The following is an 11,866-nucleotide window of genomic DNA, read 5'->3' on the forward strand; positions in this document are numbered from 1 at the left end:
CTCGGTTTTCTGAACTTTTAGCACAGCGTTTTGGAAACACTAAACATATCGAGTCTAATCAAGTATCTCAGCAAACACATAAAAGATACTATTACTTACTAGAAACATCTGGAAATATTCAATCCTTGTCAACGGAACACATGAAAGAATTTTGAAAAGTCACCTAATTATAGACAAGACTTTTGGAGAAAACATTTACAAAGTTGAGGATAAAAGTCAACAAAATAGCTGGGATGAATTAGAAATTACATACAGAGCTGGTCCAGCCAGTAAACTCTATTTTGCTCTCCCCCATCCTCAGTTGCCAAATGTGTCTCACCTAAATCCCCTTCCTCAACTATCTTTGAACACCACCTTACATGTCACAGGTGCTGGACCTTGACCACTAGTGTTTTCAGCTGCCAATTCTGTTTTAGCGTTCTCATTCTTATTGCTGGGAGACTCTTGACTTGGGATTAGTTTTTCTTGGATCCAAATTCTTGAAGCTTTACTCTCTCCTCCAAGTTCTTGACCTTCAACCTTCACTGTCAACCGGTTGCCTGAACCAAAAGTTGGACCTTTTTGGACCTGCTGTTGTGGTGTATTCGCCAATGAAGCAGCTCGAATAACTCCAGCTTTCTCACTCCTTGCATTAGACAGAACAGCAGTTTGATTTTCTTGCATAACTGCGGCTTTAGATTTTACTCCGAGCACGGCGGTTGCTGGAGAAGATGTAGGGGCACTGGGAACCACAGATGCAGTATTGGTTCTGGATGGCACAGTCGCTGGTCTAGGCTGAACTGCAGGTGATGCAGATCTTAGAGCCTGCAATTGCTGGGTTCCAGACTGTGAGGCATTAGAGAGGCCTGCGGGACGGGACACCAGGCCAGTTCGAATGAAATGTACATTACTAGGCAAACCACTAAAGCTACTTGGCACTGATGATTTGACTGCAGGAGTTCCTCCAGGCATGATATGGATGCCTTTTTTAGATTGTGCAGCCTTTTGCAGCGAGGCAGCAGCACTTGAATGGACAGCAATGGGGGAGCTTGCAGCCATAGCAGCAGCTTTGGCCATTGGATCTGGGTTAATAGCAGGCTCTGCTAATGGATTTTTTGGGACTATAGGTTTTGAAGGTACTAAATCTTGCCGATGCTTAGATTGTGGACCACCTGATGCAATATCAGCAGCAGCAAAATGGGAAGAGTTACTAGGTCCACCACTTGAATTTGGCCCAACTGAAACAATACCACAACCTAGGTTAAAATTAAAGCTTTCATGAATGTATGAAAGAACTAGGAAAGACATAATTAGAATCTTGGCAAAATGCTGGAAAATAGAATTTGCTACTCAAATTTTTAAATACTAAATCTCAACTTAGCAAAGAACTGTTGTTTCTGAAGGTATTTGGCATGCAGACATTACTAATTGGATTGTCCAATCCTTTTTCTTTTAAAGAATGGTTACATTGATTGTCCAATATTTCTTGGAAACGGAAATAAATAAACTCAATAGACCAAATACAGTGGACACCGATACACATGCAAAGACCTAGTCCTTGGTTTTGCATAGCACAACCTATCAGCATATCAAAGGATTTTATATTTTAGTTTAACATCACAATTAAATTTTAAACAATGTATTGACACAAGACATTCAACTTATCATATGACACACTTGCGCCCTTTAAAAACCTCAATCTAGGCAGTATTGCCTGATTGCTTCTTTTTCCATCCTCTCACAGTAGTGTGTAAGCAGACATATTATATTGACAGTATGGATGACACAGAGTTAACTGAATTACCATTAGTGCTGGTTGGACAAGCTGCTCTTAAATTATCCCCAAAAGCCACGGACATTGCATGACGAGCCGCAAGCTGAGCCTCCGACAGTTGTGAGGCATTTCCGGCCATGTTCCGCTTTTTAATAATTGACCACCTCTGCACCAAGATATATTCCATTATCTTTGAAAGTAGATTTATATTGCAGATACTGGTACAAGATCTTACAACAGACAAATATTTTTACAAGTTCTGTTAACTGCATGCTTAAAGTCTAATTCATGCTAATTACTTAGCGATCTCATTCATCTTCCAGCATCTAAACCCCTTCACAATAATACTTAGCTCCATTACAGTTTATATTTAAACCAAAATAGTCAATAGAATCATTCCAGATTATATCTTCTTCACATAAAAAAGGGCAGCCTGGTGCACTAAGCTACCGCTGTGCGCGGTGTCAGGGGAAGGGCCCCAACACAAGGGTGTATTGTACGCAGTCTTACCTTGCATTTCTTCCGGAGGCCATTTCCAAGGCTTAAACCCGTGACCTCCCGGTCACATGGAAGCAACTTTACCAGTTACTCCAAAGCTCTCCTTCATTATATCTTCTTCACTTACTTGAGGAAATTCATTGCTACCGACGAGGAAGGCAATAATGAAAAACAGCTACTGTTCAAACACAGATTAATTGGTAGCTAAACTGGACAATATCTTTTCTGGTCATTACAATTTGATGCACTTAAGAAGGCATAATTATTTGGATGAGATCCACAAAGTAAATAGAAACTGCATGTAACCCAAAGATTATTGTTTGTTTAACTCCATGCTGAGGATTTATCTATATAATAAGAGACTGAATGTGTCCTCTATCAAAACTACTTTCATCAAACGAAGCAAATGAGTAAGGAAAAGTTCCCAAGCAATGCAGAAGAGCGCATACTTTTACTGACTCCCGTTAAGGACAAGATCAAAAGAGTCTGCTTCAAAGGGCAGCCCGGTGCACTAAAGCTACTGCTATCCGCGGTGTCAGGGGAAGGGCCCCACCACAAGGGTGTATTGTACGCAGCCTTACCTTGCATTTCTGCCGGAGGCTGCTTCCAAGGCTTGAACCCGCGACCTCCTGGTCACGTGGCAGTAACTTTACCAGTTACTCCAAGGCTCCCCTTCATCAAAAGGGTTTGCTTAATCAGTGTAAATATGCTTGGAGAATATATATATATATATATATATATAAAAAGAAATTGAGAATGGTAACATGTTATATATGCAGCACAAAGTCAGTGCTAGAGCCATCTATACCGATATATATATTATTAAGCATATAAAAATAAACCTGATAAAGTTGTGAAGCTGTTCTGTCACCCTTAAAGTCCTCTTTCAATATACTTGCCCAGTTCCCTTCACCACACTTTTGTACTGCAGCAATGAGCTCCCTATCTTCAGCTGCAGACCAAGGTTTTCGTCTTCGACGAGAATTATAGCTGGCTGTACCTGGTCCACTGGTGTCCAAACCCTCAGCAGCTGTGACAGAAGGAAGTGGCTGCATTTGCACAGTAACCGGGACTGTAAGTTTTGTCCCATATGCTGAAATACCATGGAGTGAATTTTCTGCAGCAGTTCCAGATGTTTGCCTATTGGGCATGCTTATAGTCAATGGAACCTCAATTGTATTTCCATCTGACATATTTGTATCACATGGAGCCCGAGAAGCAACTAATACCTGTCAAGCCCAAAGCAACACAAACTGAACGTATGAAAAATGAGAGAAGCATACATGTCAACCTGTAGGAGTATGCACTTAAGGGTGGAGGGTGGCATTCTAGCATACTCAAATAAAAGCGAGCGCTACAGTGCTAAGGAAGGAATTAAATTCCAGGGTTCTTAAACCCATTTATGTATTTCATCATATATATAAAAGGACAAATTTGAGACTCTTGATATGTGAATGTAAAGCCACCAGAGTTCATTGATTTAAGAACTTTAGCAGTCATCATGCGAGAAATAGGGTAAACCTTCACCTAGAAGCATAGTATGATGCAGACTTCAAATGATTAATTTATCACAAGTTAAAGCTGTTCAGCTCTTAGGTCGACCCAAAAACCTTAAAATGAAGCCACTTTAAAAACAATTCAGAAATATGGAAGGAGATAACCATTCTTGTGCTTACCTTCACACAGGCTGCAGCCTCTAATGAAGTCTCATTGCTAACCGGAGGAAAAGCTTCCAAATCAGATTCTAGATCACTATCATCATCCTGGCATCCGAAAAAGAAACATGAAATCAGAATATAAACAAATTCCCAATGTAAGTTCAGAAAATTTAAGGTGGATCATTCACCACAGCGACCAACAGATAACGGAAATCAACCACCAGATCAGTTAGCACTTAGCACGATGTAGTAGTTGGGAATATATGTCAACTTAATGCCTTTTAACACAGATCACAGTAAACACAAGATTTGATGCTATATTATTTCTTCTGCCACTTATTGAGTAGACAAAACTAAATTAATAAGAAGAAATACATTTCAGGTTCGTACAAATGACGCTGCTTACAGCCTCACAGATTTATTATCCCAAGCTTAGGCAATATATGCACAAAGTTGCCCCCAATTTATCCACAAAATCAAATGATTCCCAGAATTTAACTCCCAACTTTGAGAAGGGAAACAAACGACGAAAAAAGAGCATGCCTTCCATGCACCACTAACAAATATACAAGAAGAACAAGCATTTGACAGTATACCGAATATAGAAGCCAACACTAGAGAAAAGGGAGAAATACTAAGCAGGGCGAAAATACTTTTCTCAAATCTAAACTCCTCTCATCATCTTCTCTCAAAATTGAACAACATACAAGCTCAAGGAGCACCTTCACACATCATAAACTTAAAAGGGGACAAAAGAAACCTACACCATTAGATAAATTTCAAGGTTCAATGTAACATGTATTAACTTTTCCAAACTTGTCAAATTTCATATGGATTCACTGAGGGAGAAAGAGCAGGGAAACCACATTTTTGACCAACAGGGTGGGAGTTAGAAGGCGGAGTGTACCAAACTACACCTCGACCCCGGACTGATTGGGGGTCTGCTGAATCAAAAAAGAAAATAAAAACTGCAATAATCCGATTAAATACCCTGTAGTTCCTCAAAAGCATGTATATCCACGTTGGAATAGTCATCATACAGAAAGTCCTTCCCATACAACCCCCCCCACCCCCACCCCCACCCCCCAAACAGTCATAGAGGTAGTAAAGAACATATTTTTGACAGTTGGGCTAACCAGAGGTTGAGCATCATCATCCACTTTATCAAGCAATACTTGGCGATAAGCCAAATGGCGCCACACCATCTGGTACTCTCTAGCATTGGTAATCCCAGTAGTAGTCTTCTTCACCAATTCATTCCAATCGATTTTCGATTCTTTAACTTGTGCCACCTCTTGCAACAGTGTCAACATTGTCATTGCTGTGTACCTTCAAACCCCATTTCACAAATATGCATATTATTCAGCAAACAATAATACAGCAATAACAACATACCAGGTGAAGTCTCACAAGTGGGGGTCTAGGGAAGGACTACCTCGTGGAGGTAGAGAGGCTATGTACCAAAAGAAAAAAAAGAAAACAGTGAAGGAAACATAACAACTAACAAGAGAAGAAATGCAAAACCTACAAGAAAGTAACAAGTAACAACAGCAAAATAATGCGATAACCGTAACACAATAAATAAACAATAAACAACATATGATGATAAACATCAAAATCAAGAACTACAAGAATAAAGATAGTACAACAACAAAGCAAACAATAGAAACACATGAAAACATATATGCATATATACATACACACAAGTATATGTAAAAAAAAAAAAAAACATATATACATAGATACAACAGTAAAAGCAAAACTTGAAGAAGAAAAAAAGTAAAAAAAAAGAAAGCAAAAAGAATTTTGAAAACATAAAAAGATGATACCTTTGTAAGAGAGTGGACATGTCATGTTCACTAACAAACACCCTTTTCTTGAACTTCCTTTTCTCCATCATTTTCTCTACAATTTTTAAAAGGGGTTTTAGAAGAGAGTAAAAAAGAGAAACCCCAATGGGATGGGAGTATTTTGAGCAAAACGGAGCAGGTGGCAGCAATAACGGGTCACACAGAGAACCCAGTCAAAGTCAAACTGTTAGATTTTCAACTTCCCACAATCAACATTTATTTATGGAGTGAAATCTTTTTTTTTTCTTTTGCAAATAATGAAAATGCCTATTTTACTTGACAAAAGAATTGAGAGTTGTTTTACCAAATTAAAAAAAAAAAGAATTAATAATTTGATTTGGTGAATTACATGCTTAATAATTACAGGTTCATTATTAGTTGTTCACCTACGTATCCGTGCGATGCGCGATTAAATGACGTAGTATTTTAAATAATTATATATTGCAATGGCGTATTCTAGTGTAAAAAATTATTGGATATTAATATTTAGTATAAAAAAATTAAATTATTTGTATTTCATTAATAAATTGTTATTTAATATAAAAATAATGGGGAAACAAACGTAATTAAAATGTGGTTTTGAAATTATTTGACATAGAAATATTTATTGAATTTTTCGTTCATTTTTGTAGTCATTTACGACTCTAAAAATACCATTTAATAGAATAATAAAAATGAATTATTTTTTAAAAGTAGTGGCATAAATGGATGACATTATTTATAATAATAATGACATGAATGTGCATATTTTTAATAAATGAAATAAATATGTAATATTTCTAAGTTGAATGACATGTTTGTTTATTTTTAATTAATATTAAAAAAAATTTACATGAATTATTTACAAATTTTTGTATTTTCTTATTTGATTGTATTATTATATATATTATTTTAATTTTATGATTAAGTATATTGGAAGAAAAAAATCTAGTAAAAGGTTAAATTTATACAATAACAACAAACCCCGTGTATTTCCACCAAGTGGGGGTGTAGTATTATTTTCTTAAAAATATATATATATTGCAATGGTTTTTCTTCTTCAGGTAAATGTTTTATAAGAGAAAAATTGATACATAAGTAAAATAAAGCCCAGCCCATATAATAAAAAAAAGATAATACATCAAAATCCTCGTGAACTTGTCCTGACAACTTACTTTAACACTTAAATTTTACGGATAATTATTTACCCCTCTAAATCTTTTTGAAGTAATTATATACCATCTTAAAAAAACAACACCACTCTCACTGTGGAGAGTGTATTACACTTGCGCCTCATCAGCGCCACATCAAAATTTATTTTAAAAAAAGTGGCCCCACTAATTTATTTATAATGCAATATTAAAAAAAGAAGAAGGAAAAAATCTCCCCCCCCCCTTCCGCCTACTCCGCCCCTATTCTTTCTTCTTCAAGCCCCACCACCCCCTTTCTTCTTCCACCCCCACCCCCATCCCTGGCAGCCCGCACGCCCACCTCAAAATTCATAATGATGAATTACGAAACAAAGCTTATTAAATTCAAACCAATCATCCAAATTTAGGTACGAAATTAAAATTTATGGATTAAATCAAACATCCAAATTTATCTTTATGGATTATGAATTATAAACATCCAAACATCCAAATTTGTTTGTTTATTCAAATTAAAACTTGCATCAACAATCAATTGTTTTATACATATTTTTTTCTTGTAAAATTGATGAAATCTAATAAAAATGGAGATGGTGGATTTGAAGAAGAAGAAAGGGAATTGGGTGGGGGTGCCGGCTGCCAGGGGCTGGGGTGGGGGTGGGGGTGGGATGGATTAGAGGTGAAGGTGTAAGAAAAAAATAAAAGAAAAGGGTGTGGAGTGGGGATAGTGGTGGAGGTGTAAGAAAAAAATAAAAGAAAGGGGTGCAGGGGTGTGGGGGGGTGGGGTGAGCGTGAGGGGGTGGGTGGTTTTGGAGAAGAAAGGGTGTGATTTGGATATATAGGATAAGAAAGGGTGTAATTTGGATATATAGAAGAAGAAAGGGTGTGATTTGGATATATATATTATATAAAAGTGGGACCATTTATTTTTTTTAAAATTAAATCATGCATTTTTTTTTTTAAATGTCACGTTAGATTTAGGGTTTAAATTAATTCATTTTAAAAATATTAAGGGGGGTAAATACGCGTGTTAAGTTTAAGTGCTAAAGTAAGTTGGAGTGACAAGTTTAGGGGTTTTTTGATGCATTATCTCTAATAAAAATAGGAAAAAATACATAAAGTAGCATACTTAAGTATTAAATTACAAAAAATAGTAACACTTTTATCAAATTACATTTTGTATCATATGTATTTGTATTTTTGTAGCAACAGTTTGCAAAAATATAAAATACATATCGATCATAAGGGCAGTAAAAATCATATGTATTTGTATTTTTGTAGCAACAGTTTGTAAAAATACAAAATACAACTTGTTATATTATGTAATTATGAAACTATTGTTATGAAACTCATAATTACGGGATAAGTATGCTATTTCTAAATTTTTCCCATAAAAATATGTATTAAAAAGTCCAGCCCAAAAGACAAATATATTAAAAAATTATTACATCCATAAAGATTTTTCTAGATTTAGGAAAGTACTCTTATCAGCTTATTTTTGTCTGAAATGAAAAGTTTCCTATTCACCTTCTTCATTATTTCCAAACTCCATTTTAGGAGATAATTTTTTTAAAAATGTACTTTACGAATTCAATGGGAAAAAATGATAGTACCTGAAAGGTTTAAGATTTTCTTTTTCAAAATTAGTTTCATCGAAGTATTCTGACTTGTTTATTGTTCGTTCTTCGAATCAATCCAAGTTTTTTATTGTTACGTTTGTATAAATCTTTGAAAATAATCTCCATTTATGTTAGTTCGTAGCTGATTTTGCGGTCTCCGTAAGATCTGATAAGATCTCCTGTTATTGTAATTTTATTTTCCTTTTTCAAGATTTAGACATACAAGTGAAATGTATGATTTATTAGATGTTGAATTTGTAGTAGATGTCAAAAAATAAACTCCGTTTAGATATTTATCGTCTTTTTAATGTCTGGAAAATTCTCCTATTTTTGTGATTTTTTTAAATTTTAATTTGAACATGCAATTGAAATTATGATATTTGTTGTTAAATTCTTTGTAGATGTTGAAAAAATAATCTTTTTTTTAGTTATTGTCTGATTTCATGGTCTTAATAATGTATGCTCTCCTTTTGCGGTGATTTTTTACATCATCAATTCAAACATGCAAGTGAAATTGAAGATTAAATGCAGCTGAGCTGAGAAAAAAATATAGAATGAAACAAAATTTATTGATTAATCGAAGATTTGGAGTTGTATAATGATGTTAATGGTATCTTCTTGTTCCTTTAATCTCGTTTTTATGATTGCATGGCATATATTAAGGCATATCTACTAATAATGTTGGAATGTGCATTTTCTATGTGGCTTTCTTTGTTTTCTTTTGATGTCAATTTGTTTGTATTTTTAATTTTTCATTATTGTGTTATTTTTAATACTTTATGAGTATATTTAGGATCGAGGGCAAGGCTTTTTGCCCGCCTCATATATGTTCACATTTTGCAACAAAAATGCGTCCAATTGATTTCCATATTTCTTGATTGGGATGAACAACATTTGCAAAGACTAACCAGAAAGCCCTTTTGAACTTCGTTTTCTACTCTATTGTAGGTTTTTTGTAGTTCTTGAGAATGTAGGTAGTGGAATTTGAGGTGTAGTAGTAATGTCATGGAGAGAATGTGATGGTAGGTGGTAGCTAGGCGAAATGTAGTATTTTGGGTTGGTTTCCCAATTTGATGGACTAGTATAGCATGTGGCATGCTTCGTTGGTGGTACGTGATTGATGCAAGACTATAGACTTGAACTTGAGGTGTGAAGTGTGGTGGCAAGAAAAATAGCTTAAGATTAATGATGCATGTTTTTTTGGTAATTAGCAGTCTTGATGTGATGTGCGAAATGGCCTAGGTTGATGATTTATAAAAGTTTAAGTGGTAATCATGAGGTATATGTGTACATGAGAACTAGTGTTAAAACAATGAATTGTGGTTGAATTGTTAAGTAGATAAGAACACAAGTATATATGAATAAGTTGATCTCAGGTAGCAGGTTGTTAGAAAAAGTTTTATGTGTATAAGTGTTTTGTGTACCTAGATTTAGTTCTTGAATTTTGTACTATGGAGAAATCTGGGAAGTTGTTGTATGGTGCTCTTTAAAGTTGAATTGAGGAAAATTAGGTAGGCAATGTGAGCCTTGGGTATGGTTTTACAAATTTTTGTTAAGTTGCAAGTTATATGATTTTAGGGGTAATGGAAGTATTCTAAGGAATTGAAGATGGAGCGTTAAGTATTTAGAAGCATGAGTGTCTATTGCCATAAAATTGTTAGTCGTAAGTTGATGACTTTAGGACTTAGAAGAAATTGAAATTAGTGTCCCTGAAAGGGGATATCCTAGAAGATAATTTAGTGTCTTTGTATTAGAAACTAATGAGAGAAGTTCGTGCTCATGTATATGCTGATACCCCACTTTGTGATAGGGAGTGTGGATGCGTACGCTCATGAGAGTGGGAATTGTAGAGTGATGGCTATAGAGGTTAGCGAAAGTTAAGAGTAGCATTTTCGGAAAGCAAGGCCTTCCAAGTATAGTTCATCAGGAGAGTTTAGAGTTGAAGTTTATGGTGATGTCTCATTTGCGTTGAGGTTGTGGCTACAGATTTTTTATGTGAGGTTATGTCTGCAAGTCTAGGGGTGTGACTTTGATCTAAGGGGTGAGATAGGGAATTAAGTGAGTTCCCAAATATTCTCAGTATGGCAAGTTGCGGGAAGGAACTATGATGAACCTAATTCTACTCAAGCATAATCCTCCTACTTCAATTTAGGAGAGTATCCTGCTAATGTCTTACGTCATCTGTTCAATTCATGCCTATGGTTCGAGTTCCGTATGGACTTAGGTTTATGATCTAACCTGCAAACTAGAAGCAATTATGTCTCTCAATAATCCAGTCTTTCATGTATTCAAGCCATATGTTATGTTATTTGTGATCCATGAAAATCTATGTCTCTCTGCATGTTTGGTCCTAAGAAAATATGTTTCTGTATGTCACCGATTCACCCTATGTCGGGTTTAGCCAGCGTGTTTAAGTTTATGCAAACTTATGGAAAAATCTCAGTTCCTTAAATGAGGAGCAATCGCTTCAAGCAGAAATCTTTGTCTTAGTTGTAATGTAACACCTCGTAGTATTCTCTAGTCAATAGCACTCTTGGTTGCATGTATGGAGAGCTGAAATTTTTCCTAAGTATTAGAAGACTTAGCCATATTTTGAGCTCTTAACTTTCATGATTTTCAAATTGATCTTTTCGATCCCGAGACGTAGATTTTTGAGCTGATTCATGTTCAGGAGCGTAAAGGGGTTGTTTCGGGAAAGTTTTGGATTCTTCGGACCACGTTTGAGATGCGTTGAGTGAGAAAACCAGTGGCTTGATGCGATATCGATGCACCGCATCAGTAATCGCATTGGCAAACCAATGTCTCTACTCGATCTCGATGCGTCGCATCGCCAAACGCGCCGAATACCCAGTTTGTCTTACTAATTTTCGAGTTCAGGAGGGTAATTCAGTCTCTTTCCCTCATCTTATCTTGATATGTGCACCAATGTTTCTCACTGTACTCTATCCTAAGAATTCATGTAGTATTGTGTCTTTCGAACGACTCTTTACTTATGATCCAGAGACTTGTTATATGGAACACTTCGTGTTTATTCTATCGTATCTTCATTTCATGTCCCTCCTTGACTAGTGCAATAAGTATAAGTTATGGTCTAATAGTGTTACTTCCATTCATGACATTTATGCTCGGGTCCCTTAATGACCCTCCATATGATAGTATGATGGTGGATGTGGAAGCGTGGTGATGTGTTGGATAGGGGAGTAGATGTTCTTGAAGGTGAAAAAAAATTTGATGTGAATTCTCAAGCTAAGGTTATAATGAAAGGGAAAGGAAGGAGATGAACTTTTGTTGTGTGAAATAGCTAAGAAGGAGATGGACTTTTATTATGAGAAATAGTTGGGAATGAGATATATGGCGAAAA

General features: G+C 35.7%; 1 protein-coding gene across 1 annotated transcript; it reads right to left on the bottom strand.

Moving 5' to 3' along the window:
• Positions 1 to 65: 65 nt before the first annotated feature.
• On the bottom strand, positions 66 to 5,947 carry LOC107867351. The gene is made up of 6 exons (XM_016713530.2): positions 5,739 to 5,947; positions 5,046 to 5,238; positions 3,928 to 4,014; positions 3,094 to 3,480; positions 1,784 to 1,919; positions 66 to 1,217 (listed from the first exon to the last, which is right to left on the bottom strand). The coding sequence occupies exons 1-6, from the start codon at positions 5,807 to 5,809 to the stop codon at positions 334 to 336; spliced, it is 1,758 nt and encodes a 585-aa protein (XP_016569016.1). The 5' UTR covers positions 5,810 to 5,947; the 3' UTR covers positions 66 to 333.
• Between the last annotated feature and the right edge of the window lie 5,919 nt (positions 5,948 to 11,866).

The sequence above is a fragment of the Capsicum annuum genome, chromosome 4, assembly GCF_002878395.1.
Source record: "Capsicum annuum cultivar UCD-10X-F1 chromosome 4, UCD10Xv1.1, whole genome shotgun sequence".
Classification (NCBI taxonomy): domain Eukaryota; kingdom Viridiplantae; phylum Streptophyta; class Magnoliopsida; order Solanales; family Solanaceae; genus Capsicum; species Capsicum annuum.

What these genes read in the sequence shown, in the direction of transcription:
- LOC107867351 (XM_016713530.2), bottom strand. Translation starts at nt 5,809, where the DNA reads ATGATGGAGAAAAGGAAGTTCAAGAAAAGGGTGTTTGTTAGTGAACAT. An exon ending in ATGATGATGCTCAACCTCTG is followed by an intron (nt 4,015 to 5,045) that starts GTTAGCCCAACT and finishes TTCGGATGCCAG; the next exon opens with GATGATGATAGTGATCTAGA. An exon ending in AGGCTGCAGCCTGTGTGAAG is followed by an intron (nt 3,481 to 3,927) that starts GTAAGCACAAGA and finishes TGGGCTTGACAG; the next exon opens with GTATTAGTTGCTTCTCGGGC.